Raw genomic sequence first — 12437 nt, 5'->3', positions numbered from 1 at the left:
TGTTAAGCCCTTTAAGGCTGCAAAGGTGTCAGGAGAGGGCAAGTCCCACAGGGGACACAGGCCTTCCTTCTCCTCAGGCATTGGAACAGTACAGTCAGAGGTGGCCTTTGACACCGCCAGTCTCCAAACCTTGCTGGAGGGAGATGGGGTCCAGTCTGAGTTCATAAGGCAGTCATGTGAGGACAAGCTTTAAACTAGTGACCATCCTGCGGTGCGGACTAAGAGCTGTTTGCAGGACAGAGAGGCTGGCAGGCAGCCAGCTAAAAGCAATCTGGGTCGACAAGAATGTGCAAGCGCAGCTCTGTGTCAAGGGTGACACAAAAGAGGGGTTTTGCAGACACAATTCCTCCTGCCGGCCCCTATTGTGGGAAAATTTCTAGTAGTTCTGCTTGCTCTAATGCTGGGGGATTTTATTTATTTATTTGTTTATTTTGCAAGCATGCAATAACCTTGCATGAAAGTTAGATGATGGCTAAACCATGTGAGCAGACCTGCCCAAGGCATTTTTTTTTTACTTCTCTGATATCATGTATCATGTATATAACCCCTTTTCCATAGTGCCCCTTCCCATCACAACTGGGGCCTGGCTGAAAGGCAGGAAGACCTTTCCAGCTTCCCTCCTCTCTTAATCCTACTCAGATCTTTATTTTTAAGTCCTGGTGCATCTGGGTTACCAGGCAACGCTAACATGGCACTGCCTTGGAAGAGTAAGAGGCGAAAAGGAAGTGGTTGTTCTGCAAAGTTCGAGAGCAGTCTCCATCCAAACACAAGCTGACACTGGAGAGAAATAGAAAGCAAAAGTGTTGTCTGAATTCAGGATCCCCCCCATCAAATGTGCCAGTCTGGGGAGTGACATGAGCACCCAGGCTGGGGGGTTCAAAGCAGGGCGGAAAAGCACACGGGAGAGTCATAACTTTTCATTATACGTGCCTCTTACTTTTAAATTCTCAATAGCCTCTTCCATGTGTGTTTTTCAAATCTCGACATTTGTGACTGCAGGAGGTTGGGCTATATGACCCTTGGGATCCCTCCCAACTCGACAATTCTGTGATTACCCACGAATGCATTACACTCCCCAACACTGCGGCTGTGTACACAGTGACTTGTTTGTCACACAAAAATGTAATTTTTTTACTCAGTCCAGCATTGTTCATGCTCATCCTCAGCGTTCTGTTCTCCATCCAGGTTGAGTCTAGATCCTGCCATCCACAATGCTGGGTTTGGTGAGTTGATAGGCAATAAAAAAATCCTCCCTTTGATGAGGCTATCCTTGCTTTTTCCATTTGCCCCAGGTGAATAGAGAAGAAGTGGGGGTTGTGATCTTGGTTTATGCTCACCCACAACATCATTGGGTGGAGGTAGAGACCCATTGCCCAAACCACCTACACCTGTCTTCCTCTGTTTTCAAATGGATGTGCTGCAGGGTAATGCAGAATCGAGCTGAGTTCTTATATTAAAAAAGAAACCAGTTTCTTAGGAAGCAGTCTTCTGGGGCAAGAATAATGTGCAATATATCTGGATTGTGAACAAACTACGTGGGGAAAACAAGCACTCTGCCTCCCTTGATTCTAGAAAGGAATGTTGTGTGAACACAGTGTGTGTTGGGTTTTTGGTCATAGAATCATAGAATCATAGAGTTGGAAGAGACCACAAGGGCCATCGAGTCCAACCCCCTGCCAAGCAGGAAACACCATCAGAGCACTCCTGACATATGGTTGTCAAGCCTCTGCTTAAAGACCTCCAAAGTAGGGAGACTCCACCACACTCCTTGGCAGCAAATTCCACGGTCGAACAGCTCTTACTGTCAGGAAGTTCTTCCTAATGTTTAGGTGGAATCTTCTTTCTTGTAGTTTGGATCCATTGCTCCGTGTCCGCTTCTCTGGAGCAGCAGAAAACAACCTTTCTCCCTCCTCTATGTGACATCCTTTTATATATTTGAACGTGGCTATCATATCACCCCTTAACCTCCTCTTCTCCAGGCTAAACATGCCCAGCTCCCTTAGCCGTTCCTCATAAGGCATAGTTTCCAGGCCTTTGACCATTTTGGTTGCCCTCCTCTGGACACGTTCCAGTTTGTCAGTGTCCTTCTTGAATTGTGGTGCCCAGAACTGGACACAGTACTCTAGGTGAGGTCTGACCAGAGCAGAATACAGTGGCACTATTACTTCCATACATCAATGCTAACAGGCAGCATGTGTTCAAATATTTAGACGAGTGAGCGTGAGAGATGTGCCCCAAACACACACACATGCAAACTCAGAGGCCCAAGGAATGAAATTCTGCTCCATAGTCCTGTCTGGCAGGGGATGTGCTACATAAGGCCTTGTCAGCACAGGGTCTTGCACTGGCTGCCAGTTTGCTTCTGGGCAAAGTTCGTAGTGTTACTATTAGTGTGGAGAGAGAGAGAGAGAGAGAGAGAGAGAGAGAGAGAGAGAGAGAGAGAGAGAAAGTATATATTAGTATAATAGCTTGGGACCAGTTTACCTGTGAGATTGCCTCGCCCATATACGCCCACCTGACAGCTTCGATTGGCGGGACTGGCTCTGTTACAGGTGTCACATAAGACCCCTTCCACATTTGTATGGAACCAATCTTTTAGTGCAGCAGCAGTAGCAGCTACACTCTGAAACTCCCTGCCTCTTGACAGCAGTCAGGCTCCTTCACTGAACTCTTCTCAGCACTTGCTAAAACCTTCTTGGTCAGACATTTGGAAAGTTCATACAGGTTTCGATCTCGTTTTAGTCTGCTGTTATGTCAACTTTTTGAATGTCTTGCATTTTTGCTGTTAATTCTTCATATTTTGTTCATTGATTTTCAGTGCATAAACACAGTTAAGTCTTCTTAATAACAATGTTTTTGGTTTTGGTTTTTTTTACAGTCAAGCAGTGTATAAATTTTCTGAAATAAATAAGTAAAACACACCTTTCCTGCTTGCAGCCCTGTTTGTCAGGGGCTGGCCATACCATGAGACCAAGGGAAGCAGGCCCTCTCAGCTGGCAGATTACGGATGCCATGAGGGATGGCAGAAGGGAAGGGAGCAAGTCTGACCTAGTACACACAAGGGAACAGCATATCCTTCTAGCAGCCTTCACAGACATGGGGGGGGGGGATGATTGTGCTGGATGCTCTGCTGGGAGGGAGAATCATATGTGGCACCAAACACTTAGGCTGGTCCAGCTGCTTGTAAGTAGTGCAATAAGAGCATTAAAGGTAAAGGGACCCCTGACCATTAGGTCCAGTCGTGGACGACTCTGGGGTTGCAGCGCTCATCTCACTTTATTGGCCGAGGGAGCCGGCGTTTGTCTGCAGACAGCTTCCAGGTCATGTAGCCAGCATGACTAAGGCGCTTCTGGCGAACCAGAGCAGCACACGGAAATGCCGTTTACCTTCCCACCGGAGCGGTACCTATTTATCTACTTGCACCTTGACGTGCTTTCGAACTGCTAGGTTGGCAGGAGCAGGGACCGAACAATGGGAGCTCACCCCGTCGAGGGGATTCGAACTGCCGACCTTCTGATCGGCAAGTCCTAGGCTCTGTGGTTTAACCCACAGTGCCACCCGCAATAAGAGCATTACAACCGTGCAAATAATGTTCTCTTCCTCCCTGATCACATATACTTTAAGTAAGTAATTTGTGGCTTTTTGTTAGGCTTGGTCCCCTGGAGAAGATTCTTCCTCGCCACAGGCAACCAGATGAGTAACACTTTCAGGTCTCTTTAGGTTTCCTGCCTACTCTTCTTGCTGGAAGTAAGAGACTCACGTGCTTTTGCCTTCAAGCCACATGCCATCTGGGCTCCTTGGTTGTAATTAAACGTTTTTAGCAATAATGAACAGAGAAGATTTGCTGCAATGTGTAATTTACACCGGGGCTTTCTGTCAGCCTGATATCCCGATAAAGCTGCAGTTGTTTGTGATTCAGCCTGCAGCTCCCCCACACACACACACCCTGCCCACTCCCCCCTGTGATCCTAGAAGTATATAAACCCCCTCAAGCATTGTCAAGAGGTGCGTTCTGACATTAAAGTGCTGGATTCTGGGAAAGGAGGCTTGGGCAATTTCTTAACATTGCTGTGTTGATATTAGAGCTGGAAGGTGTGCGGAGGAGGGTGACCAAGATGATGAGGGGTCTGGAAACAAAGCCTTGGGAGAGAGCTGGGTATGGTTAGCCTGGGCTCATCAATCAGGTTTCCTGTGGGTTGACTTCCTTTCCGATTCAGCGGTAAACAGTGGGTTTTCTCGGGGAAAGAGGCAGGACAAAGGGAAAACCTCTTGGACTTGTGCCTTGGAGTCACGGAGCAATGGAAGAAATTGTGGGACAAAGGGAAGTGTGGATGGCATCATAGCCACCTTCAAATATCCGAAGGGCTGTGCCACATGGAAGATAGAACAAGCCTGGTTTTTGCTGCTCCAGAGGGTAGGATTCAAATGACACGGAAGGAGATTCCAACTAAACACAAGGAAGAACTTTCTGAGGGCAAGAGCTGTTTGGCAGTTGGAGGGTGATGGACTCTCCTTTGCTGGAGGTTTTTAAACAGAGGTTGGATGGCCATCTGTCAGGGATTGTTCAACTGTGATTCCTGCATTGCAGGGGCTTGGACTAGATGACCCTTGGGAGTCCCTTCCAGCTCTGCACTTCTATGGTTCTAGGATTCTAGAGAGAGAGGATGCAAATGGCCTTTCCATCTTTGTTTGTGCAGGCCCCCAAAGTAGACTAGAACATCCAAAATGAGCAGCGAGACCATCCCCGAGGAGGTCTCCTCCCTCCCCACCCAAAGCCAGCATTACTTCGACCGGTTCGCAGAAGATGACCCTGAGTACCTGCGCATCAGGAACATGGCTGCCGACCTGCGCCAAGACTTCAACCTGATGGAGCAGAAGAAAAGGGTCACCATGATTCTGCAAAGCCCTGTGAGTATCACCCACCTCAATGGCGCAAGCCAGATTTGACAGGGTGGGGGGACATTGTGCAGCAAGGCAAGAGCCATTCCCCTCAGGAACAGCAGGGCTCAGCTTGAGCCGGTGAGCATGTCTGACCTTGAGGCAGGGCCACATGACCTGCTCTGGGCTACAGGCAGGGCCAGATTTAGGTTTGATGAGGCCCTAAGCTACTGAAGGTATTGGGGCCCTTTATATGTCCACCTGTCCTTTGTCAACAACAAATTGTCACTGTTTTTTTGTGTTGAATATATGCTATATGGTAATTTATGGACCTAATAGGATCTAAAGCCATTTGCACATAACAAAATATGCATTTTATCAAAGTAATTCTTTTGTTCAAACTTTCCTCCTGTGCTTGATTCAGGACCTGTGCATATTTGGGTCTACTAGCTGATCTTCTGAGTGATTTGCAGTTGATCAATAAGGGTTTCTGACTCCTGGCAATAGGAAAGCCCCCCCCCCTTTACCACACACACGGCTATGGAAACCAATAAATGTTACAATTCCACTTCTCATTTCCCCAAATTATGTGGGTACCTTAAAGATTAACAATGATCCCAGCGCTGTGAAGTTAATTAACAGCTGCAGTGGGATAGAAAGCCATTACTGTGATTGAATCCAGAGTCCTTCAGTGGTTCAGGGATGATTCATCCCATTGCACCATTTGAGGTGAAACAGGAAATGCTACGCTGCCCTGCCACCAAAGCATCCCTTACCTAGCTGAGCAGAGGTTGGTTCTGGCGAGATCTTGCGGGACGTGGGTGAGATCTCACAAGATCTTGCCCAAACAACAGTGGCACCACTTCTCATGGATGGGTCTGCCCTGCAGTGGTTTTACAATGAAGTCTCCCTTTATTGTAAGACAGACCACTCTCGGACCAGCCAGAGAGTCTTCCTGGGCAGATGAAAGGGTCTCTCTCTGGTTCCTGAATATCCAAATGAATAAAGTGGTCATTCTTGAGCAAACGAATGTCAGAGTTTGAAGGGGACAGAGGAGGAGGACTCAGAGCTGCTGCAGCCTGGATCATTCAGGGTCTCTGTGGGTTTCCCCCACCCCAGTCTTTCAGGGAGGAGCTGGAGAGCCTCATCCAGGAGCAAATGAAGAAAGGAAACAACTCCAATATCTGGGCCCTCCGGCAGATTGCAGACTTCATGGCCAGCACTGCCCCTTCCGTCTTCCCGCCTTCGCCCTTGAGTAAGTTGGCATCCCTTGTATGAATGGGTCTGGTGCCAAAGCACCTTCTCCGTCTCCTGAGCCCCTTTCCTCCCCCCTCCCTCCTCTTGCCTACAAATCTGCCTGTGCCTCACATCAACACAAGCCTCCTGGCCACCACACAGGTGTCATTCACACCATTACATCTGAAGGAATGTCATACCACTTTTTGAACACGTACGGCTTCCCCCAAAGAATATATATGGGGCTGAGCGTTGTGAAGAGACCCCTATTCCCCTCCCAGAACTACAAGGCCTAGAGCGGTCTAATAATCAGCCCCTCTCCATGGAGAACGGTAGCTCTGGGAGGGGAATAGGGAAGGGGTCTCCTAACAATGCTCAGCACCCTTAACAAACTACAGCTCCCAGAAGGTTTTTGGGGGAAGCTGTGACTGTTTAAAGTGGTGTCACAGTGGTTTAAATGTATGGTGTGAATGCGGCCCCAGTGACTCCAGCAAGGCCTCGCTGTGCTCAGCCTTTTACCCCACACTGCACCTTGGCCTGGCCGCCTCATGGGACGCCTCCCCCCCCCCCCACTTTTCAACCTTGTTTTGAATTTGGCAGACCCGCGCATTGCTCTCAGCATTCACTTCTGCAGAACCCCCACCCACCTGGCACATGAGCCGCCAGCCCCAAAAGGGATCCAGCTCTTCGTTCTGCAGCTACCCCCATCCCAGCCACAATTCCTGACCGCCTTCCTCTCTCTCCATCCTGTCCCTTGAGATACTTGACGGCCAGTGAGGGAGGGTCTTTCTCCTGAAATGGTAGGAGGAAGTGATGGTTTGGCCTAGCCAAATGGTTGTAAGGTCAGCTGATGGGCCAGAAGGTCAGGATTAAATCCTGCATTGGCTGCTCATGCCTGTTTACAGCCAGGAACAGGTGCCTGTAACCAAAGCAGCAGGATTTACAGGTGAAACTCAGAAAATTAGAATATCGTGGGAAAGTTCATTTATTTCAGTAATTCAACTTAAAAGGTGAAACTAATATACGAGATAGACTCATGACATGCAAAGTGAGATATGTCAAGCCTTTATTTGCTACAATTGTGATGATCATGGCGTACAGCTGATGAAAACCCCAAATTAACAATCTCAGAAAATTAGAATATTAAATGAAATCAGCAAAACAAGGACTGCAAATAGAGCAATATTGGACCTCTGAGAAGTAGAAGCATGCATATGTACTCAGTACTTGGTTTGGGCCCCTTTTGCATCAATTACTGCCTCAATGCGGCATGGCACGGGTGCTATCAGCCTGTGGCACTGCTGAGGTGTTATGGAAGACCAGGGTGCTTCAATAGCAGCCTTCAGCTCTTCTGCATTGCTCAGTCTCATATCTCTCATCTTTCTCTTGGCAATGCCCCATAGATTCTCTATGGGGTTCAGGTCAGGCGAGTTTGCTGGCCATTCAAGCACAGCAATCCCATGGGCATTGAACCAGGTTTTGGTACTTTGGGCAATGTGGGCAGGTGCCAAGTCCTGCTGGAAAATGAAGTCAGCATCCCCATAAAGCTCGTCTGCGGAAGGAAGCATGAAGTGCTCCAAAGTCCCCTGGTATACAGCTGCATTGACCCTGGACTTAATGAGGCACAGTGGACCAATACCAGCTGATGACATGGCTCCCCAAATCAACACAGACTGTGGAAACTTCACACTGGACTTCAAGCATCTGGCATTGTGTGCCTCCCCATTCTTCCTCCAGACTCTGGGTCCTTGGTTTCCAAATGAGATGCAAAATCCATGCCACGCCGCACTGAGGCAGTAATTTTCTAAGATTGTTAATTTGGGGTTTTCATCAGCTGTACAATTATAACAAATAAAGGCTTGACATATCTTGCTTTGCATGTCATGAGTCTATCTCATATATTAGTTTCACCTTTTAAGTTGAATTACTGAAATAATGAACTTTTCCACGATATTCTAATTTTCCAAGTTTCACCTGTAACTCCTTGCCCACCAGCTGACCAGTGGGGTGGGGTTGAGCTCAGTTTGACCAGATTCCATGCAAACGCTTTCCTGATTCAGAAAGTCACTTGCGTCAAGTCACCGGCTAAATTGAAGTGTTCCCCCTCCATTTTAGCAGGCCATCGGATGCCAGCCCCTTCAAGACAGATAAAGGAAAGTCCTCCTTCACACCGCACAGAGTTAAACTATGGAACTCACTCCCACAGGAGGCAGTGATGGCCACCAACTTGCATGGCTTTAAAAGAGGCCAGGGCAAAGCCATATCGCTATGAGCCACAATGATCACTATGAGCCACAATGGTTCTGCCCTGCTTTCATGGTCAGAGGCAGCAATGGGAGAACAGGATGCTGGACTAGATGGGCCATTGGCCTGATCCTGCAGGCTCTTCATATGTTCTTCCGGATTCATAATCGTTTGCTAAAGCCAGGAGGGGGTCTTCATTACAGCAGTACCTTAAATGGTGCTTTGAAGTCCTGATTTCAGAACTTCAAGGCACCTTGAATCTGGCGTCACTGTGACATCAAGCAGTTTCCCACCCACCTGTCAAATTTGGTCTGCAAGGCCTATCTGGATAAGAATGTGTCCTGTGGTGTCAAATAGGTTCCCCGCCTCTGTTTCAAATAGAAAATTAAATCATCCACAAGGAGTGGAGGAAAGTGAGAGGCAATGTGCTTTTCCAGAGCCATGGGTGGAACATGGAAATGGACCGTCTCACCCAGCTCCAGTGATGCCTTGATTGTGTTTGTTTAACCAGCTGACCCCTCCTGTGCGCTTTCTCTCCCACAGACCTCTCCACGGTGACCCCCATCAATGACCTCCAGGGCATTGACTCGACGTCCTTCGCCAAAGGGGAGAGGCTCATGCGCTGCAAAGTCAGCAGCGTCTACCGGCTGCTGGACCTCTATGGCTGGGCGCAGCTCAGCAGCACCTGCGTCACGGTGAGGGATCCCTTCCCTGCCACCCACCACCCACTTTGCTCAGGGCCAGGAAACAAGACGCCTTGAAATCTCCTTTTTCTTGGTCAATACCCACTTTATCCCCTTTGGCTCAAGGCAACGGTGCGCCAGTTTGTTTCCAGGCCCAAGAAGGTCCTTGCAATGATATTGTTGTGTGTTTGGTGGGGTCAGTTTGGATGATGCCCTGAGTCCCTTCTAATTCTTGGGCTCCTGTACCCAGCGAGGGTTAAAATCGAACAGGTGGTTGCTGAACTGGTCAGACAAGTTTCTTTTTAAGACAGTGACCTTAACTGTCCCAAAAGAAAGAGCTAGGGTGTAAAAGCTACAACTAAGTGAGGTGGCCCTCCACGCTAAGCTGCCTCTTTCCTCCACGCCCCTCATCCAGCTTCTAGGTAAGAAAACAATAGCCAGAGTGTGTGTGACAGGGCTGAGCTGGAAGCAGGCTGGAAGCTGGAGACACAGGGACCAGCTTGCTCTGTGCTGGATCCAAAGCCGTGACTAATAGAGAAGCAAGATCTGTTGGGGTGTAAGTGCTGTGAGCCCCTCCATCTTATGCTCAGGTTCTAGATGTTTGTAAATGAAATCATACATCCTAAAGACACCACAGTCTCTGCTGACCTTCATTCCAAGGAACGTAAGTGCCTGGAACCCCTGGAGTCAGTCTTTCAACACTCAGAGACTGTGGTGACGTGTAACAGTATTTAAAGCCCTGAGTGGCTTAGGCCCCAAATATCTGAAAGATGGTCTCCATCTCTGCTGACCCTCTTGGATGTCCCGCCCAGGAAATGGCAGCTCAGGAGAGGACTTCCCCTGCGGTAGCCACTGAACTGTGGACCTCCCTCCCCAAAGAGGTGTTCTACCATCTTCATTGTCTAGGTTTCACCAGATACTGGCACCCTTTGCAGTTAGGGTGTGTTTTGCTTTGTTTTTTGTTTTGTGGGACCCACCTCTTTGGCACAATTTACACTGTTCTGAGCTGACTGGAACAGTTTTACTTGTTTTTATACCTGCAATTGTTTTATCTGTTTTTATAACGGTAAATTATATTGTCAAAAGCCATCCTGGGATCTTATAGTCAGAAATGGCAGAAATAAACGGTGTCTTAAAGGTGGATGAAGACTCAGGGGGAAATAACGGAATGAATGGAAGAGCCTTCTGACCTTAATTTCCCTAGGGAAGAAGGAGGCCACAGGAGCCCAAGGAAATGAAGACGAGCTCACCATTCTCTTCTGGTCTTCCTTTCACAGCTGAGAGTCAGCAAAGAACAGGACCACTTCCTGATTTGCCCTGTGGGCCTTTCCTGTCCTGAAGTTACAGCTTCTAGCCTGGTGAGCACACAAGACCCCTCTTCCTCTCTCCATTGCCAAAACTAGCTAACTTGAGGGTTTGAGCATCTTCATGCTTAAGGCATTATTAATAAATAAGCACAACATCTCCCTTGAGGGTCAGACAACACATCATGGGAGGCATGGGGCGGAGTCTTCGCCCCCAGTTCCCTTGGCATCATGGAGGGCAAATGACTTGGTCAGCTGATAGGAATTGGAGACTAAAATACCTGGAGGTTGGGGAAGGCAATGTAAGCCTTATAAACCCAAGGAATCACCAACTGCAGAGAGGCTAGGATGGGTGAGGTCTCTGTTTCATATTTTGCTGTCTGATGTGCAAAGGATTTCTGGGGCCGGGTGTGAATTGAGAGGGGGTAAAATGAGAAAGTGCAGAATTCTGATAAAAGGGCACACTCTGGGTCTGAATTAAAATGGGAAGTACCTGTCACTCTTGTGACTGAAAATATTTCTTCTTAGAATGGGTAAGGTTAAGAATTGTCTGTCCTTGGGGGAGGGTTAGGGTTTGAATATTGTCAAAAATGTATTTATCATGGCACATGTCAACCTAGCTTGCCACCTGGTTTGGGAAAGACTGTGTCCCCTACCCCCTCTATCCCCAAAAGGAAGCTGCCATCCAGGCAGCACCTTTAGGGTGCAATTCATCACCCTAACGTCTCACCCATCTGTGCTTCCCCCTTTTCTTTTGCACTGCAGGTTAAAGTGAACATCCTGGGAGAGGTGGTGGAGGCAGGCAGCACCAGCTTCCCAGTGGATACCCGTAGGTTCAGCCTGCACTCTGCCATCTATGCAGCCAGACCAGACGTGAGATGCATCATCCATCTGCACACGCCAGCCACTGCGGCAGTAAGGAACGCTGTCCATTCGTCTTGCTGACAGAGCAACGAGAAACAGCAGACAGAGCCTCCTGCCCAGACATTTGGGCTGGCTCCGAGGCTGATTTATAGAAGAGCATTAAGCTTGGAACAGCTTGGCCTCTCCATCCCTCCTTGTGCACTGCAGAGACTCTGGGAGACTCTGAATGGGAGAAGGTCTTAGGAATAGTCAGGGGGACCCCAGTTTCACAGTATCCAGGATGCCCAACACGGAACCCAACAGTGCTGTCTGGAAGGCATCGTGTAAACCAGGGCATCTTTTGAGTTTATTCAAATAAGAACAGCAGAAGCGCCTGCTGGATCAGACCAAAGGCCCATCTAGTCCAGCATCTTGTCCTCGCAGGGGCAACTAGACACCACTGGGAAACCAGCAAGCAGGACTCAAACTCAAGAGCGCTCTCCCCTCCTGTGGTTTCCAGCGACTGCCTCCAAGTGTGGAGGCAGAGCCCAGCCACCATGGCTCGTAGCCACCAATAGTCCTCTACTCCTCCATGAACTTGTCCCATCCTCTTTTAAAGCCCTCCAAGTCATCACTGCCTCCTGTGGGAGGGAGTTCCATAGTTTAACTATGCACTGGCTCTGAAGTTTAGGGAGAATACTCGCCAGCAGTACAGAGGTGACAGGAGAAGAGAAATGAGATGTTTAGAGGAAACCACAAAGCAGCAAATGAGACAGGGAAGAGGAACAGAATTCCTGCACCTGGTTCTATGGCCAGGAATCAGGCAGGGTCCAGTCAAGGTCTAGGCTCAGTCAAGATCAGGGCCTTGGACAGCTTCTGAATCAGCTATGGAGGCTGTAGTCTCTGCAAAGAGCTATAGCCAGCTGAAGAAGCCTTAAGTAGATTGGCTGGTAGATTCCACCTCCCTGAAGGAGCTGGATGGATATAGGACTCTTGCACTGTTTTGCAGTCATTGGGAAAACTGCAGGGGACTGTGTCCTCTGGCCAGGAGGTCCCCAAATAAAGCCCGGGTGTTTCTCCCTCTGAGAAAGTAGCCTGACTCCATTGCAAGATCCCCAGGTTGTGGCTCATAACGCCCAGAGGGGATGTTGGTGAAGGCGTTGGAAGGTGTTAAGGCAGGCTTGTCCAAATTCGGCCTAATCCAAATCTGGGGCCTAATTCGGCCCACAGGTCAGTTTATTTCCTGGGG

General features: G+C 48.7%; 1 protein-coding gene across 3 annotated transcripts in view; it reads left to right on the top strand.

Moving 5' to 3' along the window:
* Window positions 1-12437, top strand: part of ADD2 (adducin 2) — a 77518-nt gene that overhangs the window by 47349 nt on the left and 17732 nt on the right. For 2 of the 3 annotated variants that reach the window (XM_083514231.1, XM_083514232.1), the window contains exons 2-6: window positions 4698-4908; window positions 5998-6133; window positions 8902-9053; window positions 10319-10399; window positions 11111-11260. In XM_083514231.1, the coding sequence (XP_083370357.1) occupies window positions 4726-4908; window positions 5998-6133; window positions 8902-9053; window positions 10319-10399; window positions 11111-11260 (702 nt within the window). In that variant the 5' untranslated portion in view covers window positions 4698-4725. Of the gene's footprint in view, window positions 1-4697; window positions 4909-5997; window positions 6134-8901; window positions 9054-10318; window positions 10400-11110; window positions 11261-12437 lie in introns of those variants that run through there. The other variant, XM_083514233.1, reaches the window with a different exon arrangement.

Source organism: Podarcis liolepis, assembly GCF_965112155.1.
Source record: "Podarcis liolepis genome assembly, chromosome: 7".
Lineage (NCBI taxonomy): Eukaryota > Metazoa > Chordata > Lepidosauria > Squamata > Lacertidae > Podarcis > Podarcis liolepis.
Note: the sequence above shows the minus strand (reverse complement) of the source record. Positions and strands in the feature narration are given on the sequence as shown.